Raw genomic sequence first — 24,496 nt, forward strand, 5'->3', positions numbered from 1 at the left:
TGCATTTTGATGTCTGTATTTATTTTAGTGCTTTGTTTGGAGCTCAGCTTTAAGATTTTGCTATATATTCTGTTTGCAGACGTGTGGTCCGCGCATGGGATACAACAAAGCCACTGCTGTTCTGCCCAGCTATGACTACAGCCATGTGGAATCATCCAATCACAGCACAACAAATGAAAAGTCTTCTTAGTTTTGGCTACACAGACATCCCATGTATTGAGAAGACCTTGGTGTGTGGAGACAGAGGTCAGTGACTGAAAGTTCAACAAACCTTGTTTTGTTCTGTTTACTGCTATTAAGGGTTGCCAGTGTCACTTTGGTATTGCTGCATGAAAGCATCCCTAAGCCTGGGTTCACACATATGCGGTATATCGCATGCGATTTGCACAGAAACCGCCCCACATTCCTATGCAAATCGCATGCGAATTCTGTGCGATGCGATTTGAGCCATACATTTTGTATGGCTCAAATCACATCGCACAGAACATTTTGTATGGCTCAAATCGCACCGCATCCACACCAAAAAGGTGCAGGACCCTTTTTTTGGTCCGCACTAGAATCAGTATCCACTAGATGGGTATCCACACCCATGCGATCCAGTTCTGCACATTGCACCGCATTTTGCGAATCGATTTCGGGGTGTTGTTAGCATACACACCCACAGCGGTTGAAATGAACTGGGTGCGATTTTGATGCAGTGCAGAATTCGCACAGAAACCGCTGCGAATTCTGCCACCCCATCAGTGTGAACCCAGGCTTAATGTCATATATCAGACATTAGATTTGCAAGTATGAATTGATGTTTGTGGGTAATCGCAGGGTTTTGTTAACATTAGGTAAAGTCTAAGGTTAGTTAAAACCTCTTTCTTGTTTTTTTTTCCTTTAAATGAGCACACGGGACTTTATTTACATTTAATGCAGAGTGGTGTTCCTTGTGCTGGTGTCAGCTGTCAGTGGAAAACTGAAGTCCTCTGCCTCCCTTCCATACCTTGCAGCCATAATCTTCTGGTGCAGTGGGAGTTTATACAAGCCGATCTATGAATGTAGGACAGGCTGATGAATAGATCACTTTTCATTCATGGAATCTATACAACAGCTTCTGTGATTGGAGGAGGGGAGGCAGAAAGAGTGAGCATAGTCGGCACTCTGTAAGCTATGTTGCTTGTGCTGCGTTTTTTAAATATTTCATACCATGAAGTAGAGTGAAATGACAGATTGAATGATGGATTAGTGCTGCGCTACTCAGTGCATAAATGAATAATAAATGGACATATAAATTAATATAAAATAAATCAATGTATAAGTAAATATACCCGCACCCAAGTGTGGAAATGAAAAACTGCTAGAAACAACCAGTGGAAAATTGTGACCAAACCAATTAATCAAACAATATATTAGTAAAGAACATCCATATAGCAACAAAGTGATAAGTGACAAAATAAAAAAAAAAAAATATATATATATAAAATAATGTAATGAAAGCAAAATGTGACACAATATACAGTTGCAAGAAAAAGTATGTGAACCCCTTGGTATTACGTGGAGTTTTGCATGAATTGGGCATAAAATGTGCTCTGAACGTCATCTAAGTCACAACAATAGAAGAACACAGTCTGCTGAACATAATACTACACAAATTGTCTCTCAGTCTGGTTCAGTAGGAATCACAATCATGGGAAAGACTGCTGACCTGACAGTTGTTCAGAAAACCATCATTGACACCCTCCATAAGGAGGGAAAGCCTCAAAAGGTAATTGCAAAAGAAGTTGGATGTTCCCAAGTGCCGTGTCAAAGCACATTAATAGAAAGTTATGTAGAAGGGAAAAGTGTGGAAGAAAAAGGTGCACAAGCAGCAGGGATGACCGCAGCCTGGAGAGGATTGTCAGGAAAAGGCCATTCAAAAGTGTTGGGGACTTTCACAAGGAGTGGACTGAGGCTGCAGTCAGTGCATCAAGAGCCACCACACACAGACGGATCCTGGACATGGGCTTCAAATGTCGTATTCCTCTTGTCAAGCCGCTCCTGAACAACAAACATTGTCAGAAGCGTCTTACCTGGGCTAAAGAAAAACAGACCTGGTCTGTTACTTAGTGGTCCAAAGTCCTCTTTTCTGATGAGAGCAACTTTTGCATCTCATTTGGAAACCAAGGACCCAGAGTATGGAGGAAGAATGGAGAGGCACACACTGTACGATGCTTGAAGTCCAGTGTGAAGTTTCCACAGTCTGTGTTGATTTGGGGAGCCATGTCATCTGCTGGTGTTGGTCCACTGTGCTTCATTAAGTCCAGGGTCAACGCAGCTGTCTACCAGGAGATTTTGGAGCACTTCATGCTTCCTTCCGTAGACTAGCTTTATGGCGATGCTGACTTCATTTTCCAGCAGGACTTGGTCTGCCATAACACCTCAGCAGTGCCACAGGCTGATAGCTTCCATGCCACGCTGCATTGAGGCGGTAATTGCTGCAAAAGGGGCCCAAACCAAGTACTGAGTACATATGCATGCTTATACTTTTCAGAGGTCTGATATTGTTCTATGTACAATCTTTGTTTTATTGATTGCATGTAATATTCTAATTTTCTGAGATTGTGGATTTGGGGTTTTCATGAGCTGTAAGCCATAATCATCACAATTATGACAAATCACGGCTTGAACTATCTTGCTTTGCATGTAATGAGTCTATCTCATATATTAGTTTCACCTTTTAAGTTGCATTACTGAAATAAATGAACTTTTGCACGATTATTCTAATTTTTCGAGTTTCATCTGTGTGTGTGATATATATATATATATATATATATATATATATATATATATATATCCATCCATATCCCATCAGTTGCTAAAGGGCTGTGATGACATGATAACACTAAAAAAAAATCTGAATTAACTCTCTGCACACTACTATACACTCTTTCCAACAAACTTTGTAGAAAAAAAAAAGGGATTTTTAGTTCACATGCATTGCAATACATGTTTAAGCTGGCCAACTGCATCAAAGTAATCCCTCTCTGGCCAGTCCCTAAACTACTCTATTTTACATTACACTACTCTACTCTACATTTCACTATTCGCTGGTGAGGGACCCAAGAAGGGGAGGTTGGGGGCCTCTCTGCAAAAGCATTGCACAGAGCATGTAAGTGCCCCCCACCCCCGCCTGCCCTCAACCTCTTGGGCCATGTCCTGTGTCCAAGGAGGCTGCAGACCAATGTGAAAGCGCAGCGTGATCTCATGCATATACATTGGGGAGTCACAGCCAGATGGCTACCTCCAAGATGGCGGTGCCCAGTCCAGGTGAAGACAGCTGAATCTGTTGAATGGACCCCTTTAAGGCATTTACAGCAAAACAGAGAGCCCTAGGGAAATCTGTCAAACCTTCACCTAGGTCAGCCTCAGTACCTGCTGAGCCTAACTTCCTAGACAGACTTTTTACACCAATCCTAAGGCTCTGGCAGACTCCAGTAGCCGCAACCACCGACTGCAGTGCAGCATTCACCAAGGCAAAAGATGCCTTGATAAAAGTTTCCAAACAATTGTCAGCTGCATCTTTAAAGACTAAAACAAGCCATACTTGAATAGGAATTCAAGATTCCATCCATGCATGGACAGGCTGATTGCACCCCAGTCAATTGATGGATCAACTTGGGTACAACCAGCCTAACAGAATTTTTTTCATTGGATTATTTTTTGCTTATGGCTATAAATATGAGCAGTGATCATCCTGTTCTGCTGGCTGAGAAGGTTCCCCGCAACCCCTCTGCCAGCAGAATACAGTAGTGCTGTGAGAGGAATTCCCCCCATCAACACTGACTGATTTGTCAGCTGCATCTGTAAAGACTTAAACAAGCCATACATGAATTGGAATTCAAGATTCCATCCATGCATGGACAGGCTGATTGCACCCAGTGAATTGATGGGTCAACTTGGGTACAACCAGCCTGACAGAATTTCTACATTGGATTATTGCCTATGACCAGTGATAGTTTTTACGTTGGATTGTTGCCTATGGCTATTAATATGAGCAGTGAACATCCTGCTCTGCTGGCTGAGAACGTTCCTCGCAACCCCCCCGCCTGCAGAATACAGTAGTGCTGTGTGAGGGATTTCCCCCATCAACAATGATTTGTCAGCTGCATCTTTAAAGACTAAAACAAGTCATACAAAAATTGGATTTCAAGATTCCATCCATGCATGGACAGGCTGATTGCACCCCAGTCAATTGATGGATGAACTTGGGTACAACCAGCCTGACAGAATTTCTACATTGGATTATTGCCTATGAGCAGTGATCATCCTGCTCTGCTGGCTGAGAAGGTTCCACGCAAACCCTCTGCCAGCAGAATACAGTAGTGCTGTGAGAGGAATACCCCCCATCAACACTGATTTGTCAGCTACTTCTTGAAAGATTAAAACAAGCCATACATGAATTGGAATTCAAGATTCCATCCATGCATGGAAAGGCTGATTGCACCCAGTGAATTGATGGGTCAACTTGGGTACAACCAGCCTGACAGAATTTTTAGATTGGATTGTTGCCTATGGCTATACATATGAGCAGTGAACATCCTGCTCTGCTGGCTGAGATGGTTCCCCGCAACCCCCCGCCAGCAGAATACAGTAGTGCTGTGTGAGGAATTCCCCCCATCAACACTGACTGATTTGTCAGCTGCATCTGTAAAGACTAAAACAAGCCATACATGAATTGGATTTCAAGATTCCATCCATGCATGGACAGGCTGATTCTACCCCAGTCAATTGATGGATGAACTTGGGTACAACCAGCCTGACAGAATTTCTACATTGGATTTTTGCCTATGAGCAGTGATCATCCTGCTCTGCTGGCTGAGAAGGTTCCCCGCAAACCCTCTGCCAGCAGAATACAGTAGTGCTGTGAGAGGAATTCCCCCCATCAACACTGATTTGTCAGCTACTTTTTGAAAGACTAAAACAAGCCATACATGAATTGCGATTCAAGATTCCATCCATGCATGGACAGGTTGATTGCACCCAGTCAATTGATGGATGAACTTGGGTACAACCAGCCTGACAGAATTTTTAGATTGGATTGTTGCCTATGGCTATAAATATGAGCAGTGAACATCCTGCTCTGCTGGCTGAGAAGGTTCCCCGCAACCCCCCGCCAGCAAAATACAGTAGTGCTGTGTGAGGAATTCCCCCCATCAACACTGACTGATTTGTCAGCTGCATCTTTAAAGACTAAAACAAGCCATACATGAATTGGAATTCAAGATTCCATCCATGCATGGACAGGCTGATTGCACCCAGTCAATTGATCTGTCAACGTGGGTACAACCAGCCTGGCAGAATTTTTACGTTAGATTGTTGCCTATGGCTATAAATATGAGCAGTGAACATCCTGCTCTGCTGGCTGAGAAGGTTCCCCGCAACCCCTCTGCCAGCACAATACAGTAGTGCTGTGAGAGGAATTCCCCCCATCAACACTGACTGATTTGTCAGCTGCATCTGTAAAGACTTAAATAAGCCATACATGAATTGGAATTCAAGATTCCATCCATGCATGGACAGGCTGATTGCACCCAGTGAATTGATTGGTCAACTTGGGTACAATCAGCCTGACAGAATTTTTACGTTGGATTGTTGCCTATGGCTATAAATATGAGCAGTGAACATCCTGCTCTGCTGGCTGAGAAGGTTCCCCGCAACCCCCCCGCCAGCAGAATACAGTAGTGCTGTGTGAGGAATTCCCCCCATCAACACTGACTGATTTGTCAGCTGCATCTTTAAAGACTAAAACAAGTCATACAAGAATTGGATTTCAAGATTCCATCCATGCATGGACAGGCTGATTGCACCCCAGTCAATTGATGGATGAACTTGAATACAACCAGCCTGACAGAATTTCTACATTGGATTATTGCCTATGGCTATAAATATGAGCAGTGATCATCCTGCTCTGCTGGTTGAGAAGGTTCCCCGCAAACCCTCTGCCAGCAGAATACAGTAGTGCTGTGAGAGGAATTCCCTCCATCAACACTGACTGATTTTTCAGCTGCATCTTTAAACACTAAAACAAGCCATACATGAACAGGAATTCAAGATTCCATCCATGCATGGACAGGCTGATTGCACCCAGTCATTTAATGGGTCAACTTCTGTACAACCAGCCTGACAGAATTTTTACGTTGGATTATTGCCTATGGTTTTAAATATGAGCAGTGATCATCCTACTCTGCTGGTTGAGAAGGTTCCCCGCAACCCCTCTGTCAGCAGAATACAGTAGTGCTGTGTGAGGAATTCCCCCCATCAACACTGACTGATTTGTCAGCTGCATCTTTAAAGACTAAAACAAGTCATACAAGAATTGGATTTCAAGATTCCATCCATGCATGGACAGGATGATTGCACCCCAGTCAATTGATGTATCAACTTGGGTACAACCAGCCTGACAGAATTTCTATATTGAATTATTGCCTATGAGCAGTGATCATCCTGCTCTGCTGGCTGAGAAGGTTCCCTGCAAACCCTCTGCCAGCAGAATACAGTAGTGCTGTGAGAGGAATACCCCCCCATCAACACTGATTTGTCAGCTACTTCTTGAAAGATTAAAACAAGCCATACATGAATTGTAATTCAAGATTCCATCCATGCATGGACAGGCTGATTGCACCCAGTGAATTGATGGGTCAACTTGGGTACAACCAGCCTGACAGAATTTCTACATTGGATTATTGCCTATGACCAGTGATAGTTTTTACGTTGGATTGTTGCCTATGGCTATTAATATGAGCAGTGAATATCCTGCTCTGCTGGCTGAGAACGTTCCTCGCAACCCCCCCGCCAGCAGAATACAGTAGTGCTGTGTGAGGAATTTCCCCCATCAACACTGATTTGTCAGCTGCATCTTTAAAGACTAAAACAAGTCATACAAGAATTGGATTTCAAGATTCCATCCATGCATGGACAGGCTGATTGCACCCCAGTCAATTGATGGATGAACTTGGGTACAACCAGCCTGACAGAATTTCTACATTGGATTATTGCCTATGAGCAGTGATCATCCTGCTCTGCTGGCTGAGAAGGTTCCCCACAAACCCTCTGCCAGCAGAATACAGTAGTGCTGTGAGAGGAATTCCTCCCATCAACACTGATTTTTCAGCTACTTTTTGAAAGACTAAAACAAGCCATACATGAATTGCGATTCAAGATTCCATCCATGCATGGTCAGGCTGATTGCACCCAGTCAATTGATCTGTCAACTTGGGTACAACCAGCCTGACAGAATTTTTACGTTGGATTGTTGCCTATGGCTATAAATATGAGCAGTGAACATCCTGCTCTGCTGGCTGAGAAGGTTCCCCGCAACCCCCCCGCCAGCAGAATACAGTAGTGCTGTGTGAGGAATTCCCCTCATCAACACTGACTGATTTGTCAGCTGCATCTGTAAAGACTAAAACAAGCCATACATGAATTGGAATTCAAGATTCCATCCATGCATGGACAGGCTGATTGCACCCAGTGAATTGATGGATGAACTTGGGTACAACCAACCTGACAGAATTTTTACGTTGGATTGTTGCCTATGGCTATAAATATGAGCAGTGAACATCCTGCTCTGCTGGCTGAGAAGGTTCCCCGCAACCCCCCCGCCAGCAGAATACAGTAGTGCTGTGTGAGGAATTCCCCCCATCAACACTGACTGATTTGTCAGCTGCATCTTTAAAGACTAAAACAAGTCATACAAAAATTGGATTTCAAGATTCCATCCATGCATGGACAGGCTGATTGCACCCCAGTCAATTGATGGATGAACTTGGGTACAACCAGCCTGACAGAATTTCTACATTGGATTATTGCCTATGAGCAGTGATCATCCTGCTCTGCTGGCTGAGAAGGTTCCCCGCAAACCCTCTGCCAGCAGAATACAGTAGTGCTGTGAGAGGAATTCCCCCCATCAACACTGATTTGTCAGCTACTTCTTGAAAGATTAAAACAAGCCATACATGAATTGGAATTCAAGATTCCATCCATGCATGGAAAGGCTGATTGCACCCAGTCAATTGATGGATGAACTTGGGTACAACCAGCCTGACAGAATTTTTAGATTGGATTGTTGCCTATGGCTATAAATATGAGCAGTGAACATCCTGCTCTGCTGGCTGAGAAGGTTCCCCGCAACCCCCCGCCAGCAAAATACAGTAGTGCTGTGTGAGGAATTCCCCCCATCAACACTGACTGATTTGTCAGCTGCATCTTTAAAGACTAAAACAAGCCTTACATGAACAGGAATTCAAGATTCCATCCATGCATGGACAGGCTGATTGCACCCAGACAATTAATGGGTCAACTTCGGTACAACCAGCCTGACAGAATTTTTACGTTGGATTATTGCCTATGGCTATAAATATGAGCAGAGATCATCCTTCTCTGCTGGCTGAGAAGGTTCCCAGCAACCCCCCCCCCCCCCCCCCCGCCAGCACAATACAGTAGTGCTGTGGGAGGAGTTCCCCCCATCAACACTGACTGATTTGTCAGCTGCATCTTTAAAGACTAAAACAAGCCATACAAGAATTGGATTTCAAGATTCCATCCATGCATGGACAGGATGATTGCACCCCAGTCAATTGATGTATCAACTTGGGTACAACCAGCCTGACAGAATTTCTACATTGAATTATTGCCTATGAGCAGTGATCATCCTGCTCTGCTGGCTGAGAAGGTTCCCCGCAAACCCTCTGCCAGCAGAATACAGTAGTGCTGTGAGAGGAATTCCCCCCATCAACACTGACTGATTTGTCAGCTACTTCTTGAAAGACTAAAACAAGCCATACATGAATTGGAATTCAAGATTCCATCAATGCATGGACAGGCTGATTGCACCCAGTCAATTAATGGGTCAACGTCTGTACAACCAGCCTGACAGAATTTTTACGTTGGATTATTGCCTATGGTTTTAAATATGAGCAGTGATCATCCTACTCTGCTGGTTGAGAAGGTTCCCCGCAACCCCTCTGTCAGCAGAATACAGTAGTGCTGTGAGAGGAATTCCCCCAATCAACAATGATTTTTCAGCTACTTCTTGAAAGACTAAAACAAGCCATACATGAATTGCGATTCAAGATTCCATCCATGCATGGACAGGCTGATTGCACCCAGTCAATTGATCTGTCAACTTGGGTACAACCAGCCTGACAGAATTTTTACGTTGGATTATTGCCTATGGCTATAAATATGAACAATGATCATCCTTCTCTGCTGGCTGAGAAGGTTCCCAGCAACCCCCCCCCGCCAGCAGAATACAGTAGTGTTGTGGGTGGAATTCCCCCCATCAACACTGACTGATTTGTCAGCTGCATCTTTAAAGACTAAAACAAGCCATACATGAATTGGAATTCAAGATTCCATCCATGCATGGACAGGCTGATTGCACCCAATCAATTGATGGGTCAACTTGGGTACAACCAGCCTGACAGAATTTTTACGTTGGATTATTGCCTATGGCTATAATTATGAACAATGATCATCCTTCTCTGCTGGCTGAGAAGGTTCCCGCAACCCCTCTGCCAGCAGAATACAGTAGTGCTGTGAGAGGAATTCCTCCCATCAACACTGACTGATTTGTCAGCTGCATCTGTAAAGACTTAAATAAGCCATACATGAATTGGAATTCAAGATTCCATCCATGCATGGACAGGCAGATTGCACCCAGTGAATTGATTGGTCAACTTGGGTACAATCAGCCTGACAGAATTTTTACATTGGATTGTTGCCTATGGCTATAAATATGAGCAGTGAACATCCTGCTCTGCTGGCTGAGAAGGTTCCCCGCAACCCCCCCGCCAGCAGAATACAGTAGTGCTGTGTGAGGAATTCCCCCCATCAACACTGACTGATTTGTCAGCTGCATCTTTAAAGACTAAAACAAGTCATACAAGAATTGGATTTCAAGATTCCATCCATGCATGGACAGGCTGATTCTACCCCAGTCAATTGATGGATGAACTTGGGTACAACCAGTCTGACAGAATTTCTACATTGGATTATTGCCTATGAGCAGTGGTCATCCTGCTCTGCTGGCTGAGAAGGTTCCCCGCAAACCCTCTGCCAGCAGAATACAGTGGTGCTGTGAGAGGAATTCCCCCCATCAACACTGATTTGTCAGCTACTTTTTGAAAGACTAAAACAAGCCATACAAGAATTGCGATTCAAGATTCCATCCATGCATGGACAGGCTGATTGCACCCAGTCAATTGATGGATGAACTTGGGTACAACCAGCCTGACAGAATTTTTAGAATGGATTGTTGCCTATGGCTATAAATATGAGCAGTGAACATCCTGCTCTGCTGGCTGAGAAGGTTCCCCGCAACCCCCCGCCAGCAGAATACAGTAGTGCTGTGTGAGGAATTCCCCCCATCAACACTGACTGATTTGTCAGCTGCATCTTTAAAGACTAAAACAAGCCATACATGAACAGGAATTCAAGATTCCATCCATGCATGGACAGGCTGATTGCACCCAGTCAATTAATGGGTCAACTTCTGTACAACCAGCCTGACAGAATTTTACGTTGGATTATTGCCTATGGCTATAAATATGAGCAGAGATCATCCTTCTCTGCTGGCTGAGAAGGTTCCCATCAACCCCCCCCCCCCCCCCCGCCAGCACAATACAGTAGTACTGTGGGAGGAATTCCCCCCATCAACACTGACTGATTTGTCAGCTGCATCTTTAAAAACTAAAACAAGCCATACATGAATTGGAATTCAAGATTCCATCCATGCATGGACAGGCTGATTGCACCCCAGTCAATTGATGGATGAACTTGGGTACAACCAGCCTGACAGAATTTCTACATTGGATTATTGCCTATGAGCAGTGATCATCCTGCTCTGCTGGTTGAGAAGGTTCCCCGCAAACCCTCTGCCAGCAGAATACAGTAGTTCTGTGAGAGGAATTCCCCCCATCAACACTGACTGATTTGTCAGCTGCATCTTTAAAGACTAAAACAAGTCATACAAGAATTGGATTTCAAGATTCCATCCATGCATGGACAGGCTGATTGCACCCCAGTCAATTGATGGATGAACTTGGGTACAACCAGCCTGACAGAATTTCTACCTTGGATTATTGCCTATGAGCAGTGATCATCCTGCTCTGCTGGTTGAGAAGGTTCCCCGCAAACCCTCTGCCAGCAGAATACAGTAGTGCTGTGAGAGGAATTCCCCCAATCAACACTGATTTTTCAGCTACTTCTTGAAAGATTAAAACAAGCCATACATGAATTGTGATTCAAGATTCCATCCATGCATGGACAGGCTGATTGCACCCAGTCAATTGATCTGTCAACTTGGGTACAACCAGCCTGACAGAATTTTTACGTTGGATTGTTGCCTATGGCTATAAATATGAGCAGTGAACATCCTGCTCTGCTGGCTGAGAAGGTTCCCCGCAACCCCCCCGCCAGCAGAATACAGTAGTGCTGTGTGAGGAATTCCCCCCATCAACACTGACTGATTTGTCAGCTGCATCTTTAAAGACTAAAACAAGTCATACAAGAATTGGATTTCAAGATTCCATCCATGCATGGACAGGCTGATTCTACCCCAGTCAATTGATGGATGAACTTGGGTACAACCAGTCTGACAGAATTTCTACATTGGATTATTGCCTATGAGCAGTGGTCATCCTGCTCTGCTGGCTGAGAAGGTTCCCCGCAAACCCTCTGCCAGCAGAATACAGTGGTGCTGTGAGAGGAATTCCCCCCATCAACACTGATTTGTCAGCTACTTTTTGAAAGACTAAAACAAGCCATACAAGAATTGCGATTCAAGATTCCATCCATGCATGGACAGGCTGATTGCACCCAGTCAATTGATGGATGAACTTGGGTACAACCAGCCTGACAGAATTTTTAGAATGGATTGTTGCCTATGGCTATAAATATGAGCAGTGAACATCCTGCTCTGCTGGCTGAGAAGGTTCCCCGCAACCCCCCGCCAGCAGAATACAGTAGTGCTGTGTGAGGAATTCCCCCCATCAACACTGACTGATTTGTCAGCTGCATCTTTAAAGACTAAAACAAGCCATACATGAACAGGAATTCAAGATTCCATCCATGCATGGACAGGCTGATTGCACCCAGTCAATTAATGGGTCAACTTCTGTACAACCAGCCTGACAGAATTTTACGTTGGATTATTGCCTATGGCTATAAATATGAGCAGAGATCATCCTTCTCTGCTGGCTGAGAAGGTTCCCATCAACCCCCCCCCCCCCCCCCCGCCAGCACAATACAGTAGTACTGTGGGAGGAATTCCCCCCATCAACACTGACTGATTTGTCAGCTGCATCTTTAAAAACTAAAACAAGCCATACATGAATTGGAATTCAAGATTCCATCCATGCATGGACAGGCTGATTGCACCCCAGTCAATTGATGGATGAACTTGGGTACAACCAGCCTGACAGAATTTCTACATTGGATTATTGCCTATGAGCAGTGATCATCCTGCTCTGCTGGTTGAGAAGGTTCCCCGCAAACCCTCTGCCAGCAGAATACAGTAGTTCTGTGAGAGGAATTCCCCCCATCAACACTGACTGATTTGTCAGCTGCATCTTTAAAGACTAAAACAAGTCATACAAGAATTGGATTTCAAGATTCCATCCATGCATGGACAGGCTGATTGCACCCCAGTCAATTGATGGATGAACTTGGGTACAACCAGCCTGACAGAATTTCTACCTTGGATTATTGCCTATGAGCAGTGATCATCCTGCTCTGCTGGTTGAGAAGGTTCCCCGCAAACCCTCTGCCAGCAGAATACAGTAGTGCTGTGAGAGGAATTCCCCCAATCAACACTGATTTTTCAGCTACTTCTTGAAAGATTAAAACAAGCCATACATGAATTGTGATTCAAGATTCCATCCATGCATGGACAGGCTGATTGCACCCAGTCAATTGATCTGTCAACTTGGGTACAACCAGCCTGACAGAATTTTTACGTTGGATTGTTGCCTATGGCTATAAATTTGAGCAGTGAACATCCTGCTCTGCTGGCTGAGAAGGTTCCCCGCCAACCCCCACCAGCAGAATACAGTAGTGCTGTGTGAGGAATTCCCCCCATCAACACTGACTGATTTGTCAGCTGCATCTGTTAAGACTAAAACAAGCCATACATGAATTGGAATTCAAGATTCCATCCATGCATGGACAGGCTGATTGCACCCAGTGAATTGATGGGTCAACTTGGGTACAACCAGCCTGACAGAATTTTTACATTGGATTGTTGCCTATGGCTATAAATATGAGCAGTGAACATCCTGCTCTGCTGGCTGAGAAGGTTCCCCACAAACCCTCTGCCAGCAGAATACAGTAGTGCTGTGTGAGGAATTCCCCCCATCAACACTGACTGATTTGTCAGCTGCATCTTTAAAGACTAAAACAAGCCATACATGAACAGGAATTCAAGATTCCATCCATGCATGGACAGGCTGTTTGCACCCAGTCAATTAATGGGTCAACTTCTGTACAACCAGCCTGACAGAATTTTTACCCTAGATTATTGCCTATGGCTATAAATATGAACAATGATCATCCTTCTCTGCTGGCTGAGAAGGTTCCCAGCAACCCCCCCCCCCCCCCCCCCCCCCGCCAGCACAATACAGTAGTGCTGTGGGAGGAATTCCCCCCATCAACACTGACTGATTTGTCAGCTGCATCTTTAAAGACTAAAACAAGCCATACATGAATTGGAATTCAAGATTCCATCCATGCATGGACAGGCTGATTGCACCCAATCAATTGATGGGTCAACTTGGGTACAACCAGCCTGACAGAATTTTTATGTTGGATTATTGTCTATGGTTTTAAATATGAGCAGTGATCATCCTGCTCTGCTGGCTGAGAAGGTTCCCCGCAAACCCTCTGCCAGCAGAATACAGTAGTGCTGTGAGAGGAATTTCCCCAATCAACACTTATTTGTCAGCTACTTTTTGAAAGACTAAAACAAGCCATACATGAATTGCGATTCAAGATTCCATCCATGCATGGACAGGCTGATTGCACCCAGTCAATTGATGGGTCAACTTTGGTACAACCAGCCTGACAGAATTTCTACATTGGATTATTGCCTATGGCTATAAATATGAGCAGTGATCATCCTGCTCTGCTGGCTGAGAAGGTTCCCCGCAACCCCTCTGCCAGCAGAATACAGTAGTGCTGTGAGAGGAATTCCTCCCATCAACACTGACTGATTTGTCAGCTGCATCTGTAAATACTTAAATAAGCCATACATGAATTGGAATTCAAGATTCCATCCATGCATGGACAGGCTGATTGCACCTAGTGAATTGATGGGTCAACTTGGGTACAACCAGCCTGACAGAATTTTTACGTTGGATTGTTGCCTATGGCTATAAATATGAGCAGAGATCATCCTACTCTGCTAGTTGAGAAGGTTCCCCGCAACCCCTCTGTCAGCAGAGTACATTAGTGCTGTGTGAGGAATTCCCCCCATCAACACTGACTGATTTGTCAGCTGCATCTTTAAAGACTAAAACAAGTCATACAAGAATTGGATTTCAAGATTCCATCCATGCATGGACAGGCTGATTGCACCCAATCAATTGATGGGTCAACTTGGGTACAACCAGCCTGACAGAATTTTTACGTTGGATTATTGCCTATGGTTTTAAATATGAGCAGTGATCATCCTACTCTGCTGGTTGAGAAGGTTCCCCGCAACCCCCCGCCAGCAGAATACAGTAGTGCTGTGTGAGGAATTCCCCCCATCAACACTGACTGATTTGTCAGCTGCATCTGTTAAGACTAAAACAAGCCATACATGAATTGGAATTCAAGATTCCATCCATGCATGGACAGGCTGATTGCACCCAGTGAATTGATGGGTCAACTTGGGTACAACCAGCCTGACAGAATTTTTACATTGGATTGTTGCCTATGGCTATAAATATGAGCAGTGAACATCCTGCTCTGCTGGCTGAGAAGGTTCCCCACAAACCCTCTGCCAGCAGAATACAGTAGTGCTGTGTGAGGAATTCCCTCCATCAACACTGACTGATTTGTCAGCTGCATCTTTAAAGACTAAAACAAGCCATACATGAACAGGAATTCAAGATTCCATCCATGCATGGACAGGCTGATTGCACCCAGTCAATTAATGGGTCAACTTCTGTACAACCAGCCTGACAGAATTTTTACCTTGGATTATTGCCTATGGCTATAAATATGAACAATGATCATCCTTCTCTGCTGGCTGAGAAGGTTCCCAGCAACCCCCCCCCCCCCCCCCCGCCAGCACAATACAGTAGTGCTGTGGGAGGAATTCCCCCCATCAACACTGACTGATTTGTCAGCTGCATCTTTAAAGACTAAAACAAGCCATACATGAATTGGAATTCAAGATTCCATCCATGCATGGACAGGCTGATTGCACCCAATCAATTGATGGGTCAACTTGGGTACAACCAGCCTGACAGAATTTTTATGTTGGATTATTGTCTATGGTTTTAAATATGAGCAGTGATCATCCTGCTCTGCTGGCTGAGAAGGTTCCCCGCAAACCCTCTGCCAGCAGAATACAGTAGTGCTGTGAGAGGAATTTCCCCAATCAACACTTATTTGTCAGCTACTTTTTGAAAGACTAAAACAAGCCATACATGAATTGCGATTCAAGATTCCATCCATGCATGGACAGGCTGATTGCACCCAGTCAATTGATGGGTCAACTTTGGTACAACCAGCCTGACAGAATTTCTACATTGGATTATTGCCTATGGCTATAAATATGAGCAGTGATCATCCTGCTCTGCTGGCTGAGAAGGTTCCCCGCAACCCCTCTGCCAGCAGAATACAGTAGTGCTGTGAGAGGAATTCCTCCCATCAACACTGACTGATTTGTCAGCTGCATCTGTAAATACTTAAATAAGCCATACATGAATTGGAATTCAAGATTCCATCCATGCATGGACAGGCTGATTGCACCCCAGTCAATTGATGGACGAACTTGGGTACAACCAGCCTGACAAAATTTCTACATTGGATTATTGCCTATGAGCAGTGATCATCTTGCTCTGCTGGCTGAGAAGGTTCCCCGCAAACCCTCTGCCAGCAGAATACAGTAGTGCTGTGAGAGGAATTCCCCCCATCAACACTGATTTGTCAGCTACTTTTTGAAAGACTAAAACAAGCCATACATGAATTGCGATTCAAGATTCCATCCATGCATGGACAGGCTGATTGCACCCAGTCAATTGATGGAAGAACTTGGGTACAACCAGCCTGACAGAATTTTTACGTTCGATTATTGCCTATGGCTATAAATATGAACAATGATCATCCTGCTCTGCTGGCTGAGAAGGTTCCCCGCAACCCCCCCGCCAGCAGAATACAGTAGTGCTGTGTGAGGAATTCCCCCCATCAACACTGACTGATTTGTCAGCTGCATCTTTAAAGACTAAAACAAGCCATACATGAACAGGAATTCAAGATTCCATCCATGCATGGACAGGCTGATTGCACCCAGTCAGTTAATGGGTCAACTTCTGTACAACCAGCCTGACAGAATTTTTACGTTGGATCATTGCCTATGGCTATAAATATGAACAATGATCATCCTTCTCTGCTGGCTGAGAAGGTTCCCAGCAACCCCCCCCCCCCCCGCCAGCACAATACAGTAGTGCTGTGGGAGGAATTCCCCCCATCAGCACTGACTGATTTGTCAGCTACTTCTTGAAAGATTAAAACAAGCCATACATGAATTGGAATTCAAGATTCCATCCATGCATGGACAGGCTGATTGCACCCAGTCAATTGATGGGTCAACTTGGGTACAACCAGCCTGACAGAATTTTTATGTTGGATTATTGCCTATGGCTATAAATATGAGCAGTGATCATCCTACTCTGCTGGTTGAGAAGGTTCCCCGCAACCCCTCTGTCATCACAATACAGTAGTGCTGTGGGAGGAATTCCCCCCATCAACACTGACTGATTTGTCAGCTGCATCTTTAAAGACTAAAACAAGTCATACAAGAATTGGATTTCAAGATTCCATCCATGCATGGACAGGCTGATTGCACCCCAGTCAATTGATGTATCAACTTGGGTACAACCAGCCTGACAGAATTTCTACATTGGATTATTGCCTATGAGCAGTGATCATCCTGCTCTGCTGGCTGAGAAGGTTCCCCGCAAACCCTCTGCCAGCAGAATACAGTAGTGCTGTGAGAGGATTTCCCCCCATCAACACTGATTTGTCAGCTACTTCTTGAAAGACTAAAACAAGCCATACATGAATTGTGATTCAAGATTCCATCCATGCATGGACAGGCTGATTGCACCCAGTCAATTGATGGGTCAACTTGGGTACAACCAGCCTGACAGAATTTCTACATTGGATTATTTATTGCCTATGGCTGTAGCTATGAGTAGTAATCATCCTGCTCTGCTGGCTGAGATGGTTCCCCGCAACCTCCCCACCAGCAGAATACTGTAGTGCTGTGAGTGGAATTCCCCCCCATCAACACTGACTTCAGTAATGGGGAAGCAAACAAATTTTTTTTTTTTTTTTTGCGTCATCTATGGACTGCTTAATTTCCCCTTCTAAACTTGTTACGTTTTACACCCATATATATGGTGTAACATGTTTAGCAACTCACCCCCCCCCCCCCCTCCCCGAAACAGCGTGCGGAGGTTCCTCTCCCACATTTGCTGTCACATTTTTAAAATCGTGCAGCTGTGCCTGCACAACCGCATCATTCATTCACAGGAATCTGTGAATAATGAAACTACAAGTTCTATCTTCTACCACGGCAGACGGATTTGTAGTTTGAATGGGCTGCGAGCATGATGAGCAGCATGTTCATAGTCCATTCACATTCCCTCCAGGCTGCAAATTGACAGCCCATACAGAGGGTAGAATGTGTTAGAGCCTGAAATTGCACCAGGGATCCACTGATCGGGGATGCAAAACTTTGCAGGCTCATGTTTAAAGAAATATTAAATGCACATTTTTTGACCTGCAAAAATATGTGCATTTATTTATTTATTTGTAAAGGTTAACTTACAGGGCTTGTGCTCATCATGGCCCTTCCATGGTTTACTCTGCAGGTTTGAACCTCTTCAGGATCTTCCTCACGTAAGGGTTGTCCGCCATAGATTGCCTTGCTGTGAAAACTTGAGATTGAGATGAAGGCATGTTATCTAATTTACGTTCAGATCCTGAAGGAAATGTATTGGAAGTGGCTGTAAAAGTTGGCTGTTTTTTCTGCTGAGTGCAGCTACTCAATTTAGCAGAAATCCACTTCAGAAAATGCTGGGTACTGGCATAGATACCTGGACGTTGTTTGCGGGCACAACCAGAACCCCAGCTTGTGACACCTGCCACAAAGTACTTTGAAGTTGTTTTATCCAAACACATGAGTGGTCCTCCGCTGTCTCCCTGTAATGGAATCAAAGATAAAAAGAATGTTAGTCTAATATTTACAAAAGAATAATAAGTACCAGAATGTGATAAGAGACCCCATAATGTCTTTTGAGGAGAACTCGAGTAAATGTGCTTGTTATTTTGCTGCTTTTGCCCCTGGTTCCCCATCCTAGAGAATACTCCCGGACTTTTTTCCCCTGACCCTTATGTCATCCAAGATACTGCAAAGACTGTGGGAGCACATGGCGTGAGGTTTCCCCTGGCTGCCGCCAGGACTTTAGCTGACATCAGTGCGGGAGAGGTAGAGCAGCCGCAAGTCTGCTGGACATAGAGCCTGCCAGAAATGTCAGTGAGGAATAAAGGGAAAGGTTGTATTTGCAGCACAGTGGGGGCAAGGAGGGGGCAACAAAAGTAGCCTGAGTATTTCTGTTAGTTAATTTACTTTGGCGTGTTTATCTCATGCATTGAGTGGTGAAAGGGTCCCTTTAAAAAGTCTTTCGTGGTCAAACGGATAACTGAAGAACAATAGAAAAAGTAGCTAACTTTGGAAATATAAGTGGCGCTATGAGCAAAGTTCTTGTGAAAATGCTAGTTCCCTGGATGTATCTGGTTTCAATTGCGGAGTCACAGCTCCATAAGCATACAGCAATTTAAAATTGAAAAAAGTTAGAATTGCTCATCTCTATGATGATTTCATGTCAGTGACTCAGGAGGCATCAAAGCCTGTGAATTAGCATTAAAGTAGTAGCATTTTCAGGAAAGGGCAACAATGGACGTCTATATCCTTTTCCCATGACATGTTTCCTTTAGGGCTAGATCATACCATGGTACAGAGACGTCAATTTTTCTGCATGCATTCTGCAAGGGTACAACTAAATCAACTGTTCTCCATGTGCACTGTTCACACCACAACACTAGTATCACGTGCAGATTTTTTCTGCACAGGAATCTGCAACATGTATAAAACTAATTGAAACGCACTTGAAAACTGATGTAAACTGATGTCTCTGCAAGTGAAATCTGACTGTCAGTTTCCATCAGTTTTTCTACACACATGGTGTGAACAAGGCCTAAAAGTGGTAGTAATCCGGCCCCCCTGCAGGTTTAAGTCATAATGTACTAGTATGCACCGCATACTAGCACACTATGACAGACTTACCTGCACACAGAGCCCTCTGGCTGTATGAATGGCCTGGGCCACAATGACATCATTCCTGCGCACACTGTATGCCCTGAATGCAGAGCGTCAGTCTGAATGGGCAGGTGAAGTTATTGGCTAATGCTGATGTGAATATCTCCTAAATGGTATACGTTTAGGAGATATTCATTGTACCTATAGGCAAAGCTTGATAATAAGCTTACCTGTAGGTACAAGTTAAAGAATAGCGTTTACTTCCACTTTAACCCCTCAACGCAGGCGCCTCCCGGCTCTTTAAGAGGTTTCTGATACCAGGGGGCGGGGATTCTGATCAAGTGACCGCCATAATTGGCTGTCATAGCGGTTACATGATTGGAAAGCTTCCGATCACAAGTAGAGACTGGGAGCTTTCCATTAGCCACCAGTAACTCTGCTGGGAGCGCTCAGGACGGGCACTCTCGGCACAGCTCTATTAACATTCTGGTACGGATATATGCAGCCTCTTGGTGTTAAGGCCCAGCTGCCGAGAGGCCTGATTATATGCGTACCACCGGCAGGAATAGGTTAATCACTTTGTGCTATTTTAACATAGCCTTTTTTGCATCTATTAGCTGCTATTTCTTATTAAAATCTATATATCGCAAGGAGACGATATGCTTTCATACAGTATATACGAATACTGAAAATAGGATGAATGTATATAATGTCCCCATGTACAAGACAAGCATTGTTAATTGTTTGAAAAAATGGATGTAATCTTTTGAAACTTACTTGGCAAGTGTCCACTCCACCTCTTTGATATCCAGCGCACAGGTTTTGTGCATGGATGCGGCCATTGTACCAGCCTGGGCTGTTACAGGTTTGAAGGTCAATCAAGTTCACTTTGGCTTCCCGCAGAAAATCCGCTGTTGCGGCACCTGTAAAAAAAAAAAGATAATGAAAATTAATTAAATATGCAAACTATACAGCCATATGTGAGATATGAGAAGTACTATAATGGACATGATATAAGCCTTGTAATGCCAGCATAACAAAAAACAGACACCAGGAAGTGACTATATGTAGTTTTTTTCCCCCCCCAGTGTTCTCCTTGGTGTCCACCAACTGGCAGTGATCAGCTCCAAATCTGTAGCTTTAGCAGGCACTCACCCCCACTCCATCATCTTTCAGTACCCTTGTGCTTTTTAGAGATGGAGTGGAAGTACTGATTTGCACTTGAGAGGAAATGTAGGACCCCAAAATGGCTCTTCTTGGTGCCTTCTTTTACATTGTTATGTTTTGCAAGGATAATACCAGGACAAGTTCATTAAGAAGTTTAGGACTGCAGACGAAACTTACCATTCTCAGACAAATGTCCCCAGCCACTTATGTAGCATGTGCTCATGCTGTAGATGTCCATGGTGCTGCTGGGTAAACATGCTGGCTGAACGAAGTCATTGTACACTACTGGCGAGTTGAGCTGTATGAGGGCAATATCATTGATCTTTAATTTGCTGTCGTATCTTTTGTGCAGAATATAAGCCTTGACAGATCTTATCTGCACTTCCTTGTCAAGTTGTGATAGTTTGTTAGCTCCTATCACAATTCTCCATTTTGCCACAGAGCTGTAAAGTAAAAAAAAAAATGTTAAAAAGGACTGCAAGAAGATGGCAGCACAAGCACAAACATTCTAACACGCTTAACAGACTGCTATATGTCTAGAGATGAATACGATATATATATTTTTCTTAAAAGAAAAAGTACACTAGCCACTTAGCCAGTCCCGGCTGGGAAAAATCCCAACTTTAAAGTTGGAACCTGGCTCAGCCTCTCAGCAAATTACTGGGAGCCCCAGCCGCTCCCTCCCCCTCGTGGGGGTGGGGGGGGGGGGTGGATAGGTGGGGGCAGAGCAAAGAGCGGAGACAGAGAGTCACCAGCTCACGGAGCACTGAGAACTGAGCGATCAGCACTGTTTGCTCAGTCTTCGAGCCGACGAGGGACAGATGCAGCATCGAACTGGTGCTCCATCCACCTAAGTAAGTATATTTTCTAGAAAAAAAAAAAACTTCTCTTTTAATTATTGAGAAGAGGACCAGAAGAGATAACCTTACCTTAAATCACCAAAGCAGTGTGCAGCAGTCAACACCCATTGGTCTTTTATTAGGGTTCCTCCACAAAAGTGGTTATATCCATTTAAATCCGGACTCTGTATGCTGACCATCCATGGCCAGGAACCTTTCCGGGCAATAACTCCTCCTACAATCCGTGAATCATACGATCTAATATTGCGCGTACCACAACCTAAAATAAAAGAAGAAAGACATAAATCATATCGACTTTTCACTGATTGAATACAATGCACATCAATAAAATATATAGATATTAAATATACAAAGTTTTATTTTTAACTTATTAACCTGGAACAAATTATGTCCAACTATTTAAATACCGACTAACATTTTCTTATTAATTTTGCTATTTCTTAATATGAAAGGGGGGAATTTGACTTAAGATATGCACTGATCTTGTGGATTTGTATTTATTTCAACAGTGCTAACAAATTCCACAGCTTTTTACAGTGAATGCAGAACTGGTAATGTTAGTTTCAGCCCCCAAAACAGCAATTGTACTAAAGCCTGATTGAATACTCCTTTTCTTGTAATGCACTCAGTAGTAACAGATCAGGGGGGCTTTTTTATTTTTTTTAATACTATTGTACTGCAACTAGGGTTAAAAAGGCTGTGTGCTTTCAACAAGCTAGAGAGCTGGGCCCCTGCCCAACATATATCTATATGGGCAAACCTTCTTGAATATATGTGTTTGTGAGATCTATCTAAGTCTGTAATCCCAGTTCATGTAGTCTGTCACATTGATGCATAATGTCCCCTTACTATATACTGTATATATGATTTGAGTTATCAAGACAATGATGGCCTGATTAACTAGGCACTAAGTGCAAATAAATCCTATTAGCATTTTACTACTTACTTTTAATTTTAGTATGGGTACAGTTTAAAGGAGAAGTATAGCCAAAGCTTTTTTTGTCCATAATCCTCCTATGGGTCACAGAAGTGCGCTTAGTTCTGCACTCCTGTGACCCAGATTCAGCCGTCATTAGGCTAAAGTCTGCTGTCTGTTGACGTTACGGAGCCACTCCAGGCTCTGCAGGGATCCCAACAATAATGTTGGGATCCATCCAGATGCCGATCAGCAGCTGGCTCAGCCTCTCAGTGTGCTCCTGAGAGCCTGAGCCAGCCGCTTCCATGCCCTCCATAGCCTGGCGCTCCACTGACCATCACTGCTCTGTGCTTAGAACAGACCAGAGAACTGAGGGATCAGCGATGTTTGATGACTCAGTTCTTGGTGTAGAGCCGGCAGGAGACAGATGCAGAATTGGATTGATGCTGCAACCAGCTAGGTGAGTATGTAGGTTTGTTATTCTCATTTCCCGCTCTTCTCTTTTAGGATCCATGCACACTAGGAGCAGAAAAATGCCGGAACCTCTGGCAGAAAGAGCAGCATAAAATGCTCATAATGGCTCGTATTGCACAAGAGTTTAGGAGAGTTTATGTGCATTTGCTTTTTAAGCGTTTTTTTTCCCCCAAAACATTCACCTCTGCTTATTTTTCAATGTACATTTCAAAATGCAGAATGCTTCTAAACACCGCATTTATACGCGTTCATTGACCTTTTTTTTGTTTATGAAGGGTTTCTTTTCCTGCTTCTAAACACTCCTCTAGAAATATGCCTCTAAACCCCCTAATGTTCATGGACATATGGAATAACATGGAGCTGTTTCTATAGGCAGGAGAAAACATGTAAAACTCCTGTAGAAGCTCCTATTGTTAAGCCTACTGTACATTGACCCTAAACAGCTTTTACAATAAACCCGTGTGCATGAAGCCTTAATATGCCGCTAAGATTACTAATGCTGTAATATGTGATTTAATACATTGGTGAGAGTGCTATACGATTTGATATCGATATGAAAAAAAAATATATATATATTTATGTATGTGTGTTACATTGGTCAGTTATGCTAAGTATATTTGCACATTAGAGCACTCCTCTGGCCCCCCCCCCCTCACTAACAATGTAACCCCTAAAACTGAAAAATACAATAAATAATTTAAATAGAGAAAAAATCTGTTGGATCCTTAGGATAACTTACTGTCTGCGTGGTGGTAGGAACGCGATCTGTCAACAAATGAAGCAAATAGAAGCAGAAGAAGTAGGACACACACACGGGCCATCCTTACTCTATGCTGCTCTCTGCAGTTATGAGCCTCTCCAGGTGTGGCAGCTAAGTAAGTCACCTTAGTTGCCAGGGCAACAGCACAGTGAGAAAATTACAGCCACATGGCCAAAAATAAATATCCCTCCGTAGAGCTTCGTGACTTAAACCTTTAATCGGGAGAGTGAGTTGAGCAGCCAGAATCCAGGGCAACTGTGCATGGCCACCAATCGGCTTCTAGCTTTTTTTTTTATTTTTAAAGTGTAACTGAACAAGCTAAAAATAGAAGCTGATTGATTTCTGGCTGCTTTGGTTTTAGTAAATGCACCCCAGTGTGTTCTCTTTAATATAAATGGCAGTTGTTTATGATGCACGGTGCTTTCACAAACTGTCATTCTGTCAGCTTTTACATAAATATCCACAGTTATGAATGTTCTGAAATATAATGGACTCCATGTAAGCTGCTCAGTATTTTGTGGTATCGCTTAAATGTTACATTTGTTGGGAAGAAGTAGATTGCGATAAAGATTTGGTCTGGGAGTATTTCCTATTACCTGCAAAATATTGTATTTTCTGCTTCCAATAACCATTCAAGTTGTTCAGCAAACGTTACCATTTCGGGGGAAATTGTATAACAATGTTGGGTGTGTTTAAAAATAGCCCGTTTTATTCATATGGCTTAGGACATGATGACACCAGATGTATTATTTCCATCACAGCTT

General features: G+C 43.7%; 2 protein-coding genes across 8 annotated transcripts in view; one reads left to right on the forward strand and one right to left on the reverse strand.

The window, feature by feature from the left end:
• Positions 1–23,913, reverse strand: LOC149447520 (acrosin-like). The gene is made up of 6 exons (XM_089652382.1): positions 23,712–23,913; positions 21,652–21,841; positions 20,900–21,165; positions 20,333–20,478; positions 18,065–18,438; positions 1–2,459 (listed from the first exon to the last, which is right to left on the reverse strand). The coding sequence occupies exons 1-5, from the start codon at positions 23,791–23,793 to the stop codon at positions 18,097–18,099; spliced, it is 1,026 nt and encodes a 341-aa protein (XP_089508508.1). The 5' UTR covers positions 23,794–23,913; the 3' UTR covers positions 1–2,459; positions 18,065–18,096.
• Positions 1–24,496, forward strand: part of PPCDC (phosphopantothenoylcysteine decarboxylase) — a 418,450-nt gene that overhangs the window by 155,011 nt on the left and 238,943 nt on the right. For all 7 annotated transcript variants that reach the window (XM_089652388.1, XM_089652389.1, XM_089652390.1 and 4 more), the window contains one exon: positions 80–246. The gene's annotated coding sequence lies outside the window, so the exon portion shown is untranslated. The remainder of the gene's footprint in view (positions 1–79; positions 247–24,496) is intronic.

Source organism: Staurois parvus, unplaced genomic scaffold, assembly GCF_062004578.1.
Source record: "Staurois parvus isolate SC_StPar_1 unplaced genomic scaffold, SC_StPar_1.0 ptg000682l, whole genome shotgun sequence".
Classification (NCBI taxonomy): domain Eukaryota; kingdom Metazoa; phylum Chordata; class Amphibia; order Anura; family Ranidae; genus Staurois; species Staurois parvus.

What these genes read in the sequence shown, in the direction of transcription:
- LOC149447520 (XM_089652382.1), bottom strand. Translation starts at nt 23,793, where the DNA reads ATGGCCCGTGTGTGTGTCCTACTTCTTCTGCTTCTATTTGCTTCATTT. An exon ending in GGGACATTTGTCTGAGAATG is followed by an intron (nt 20,479 to 20,899) that starts GTAAGTTTCGTC and finishes TTTTTTTTACAG; the next exon opens with GTGCCGCAACAGCGGATTTT. An exon ending in GTGGAGTGGACACTTGCCAA is followed by an intron (nt 18,439 to 20,332) that starts GTAAGTTTCAAA and finishes ATTCCATTACAG; the next exon opens with GGAGACAGCGGAGGACCACT.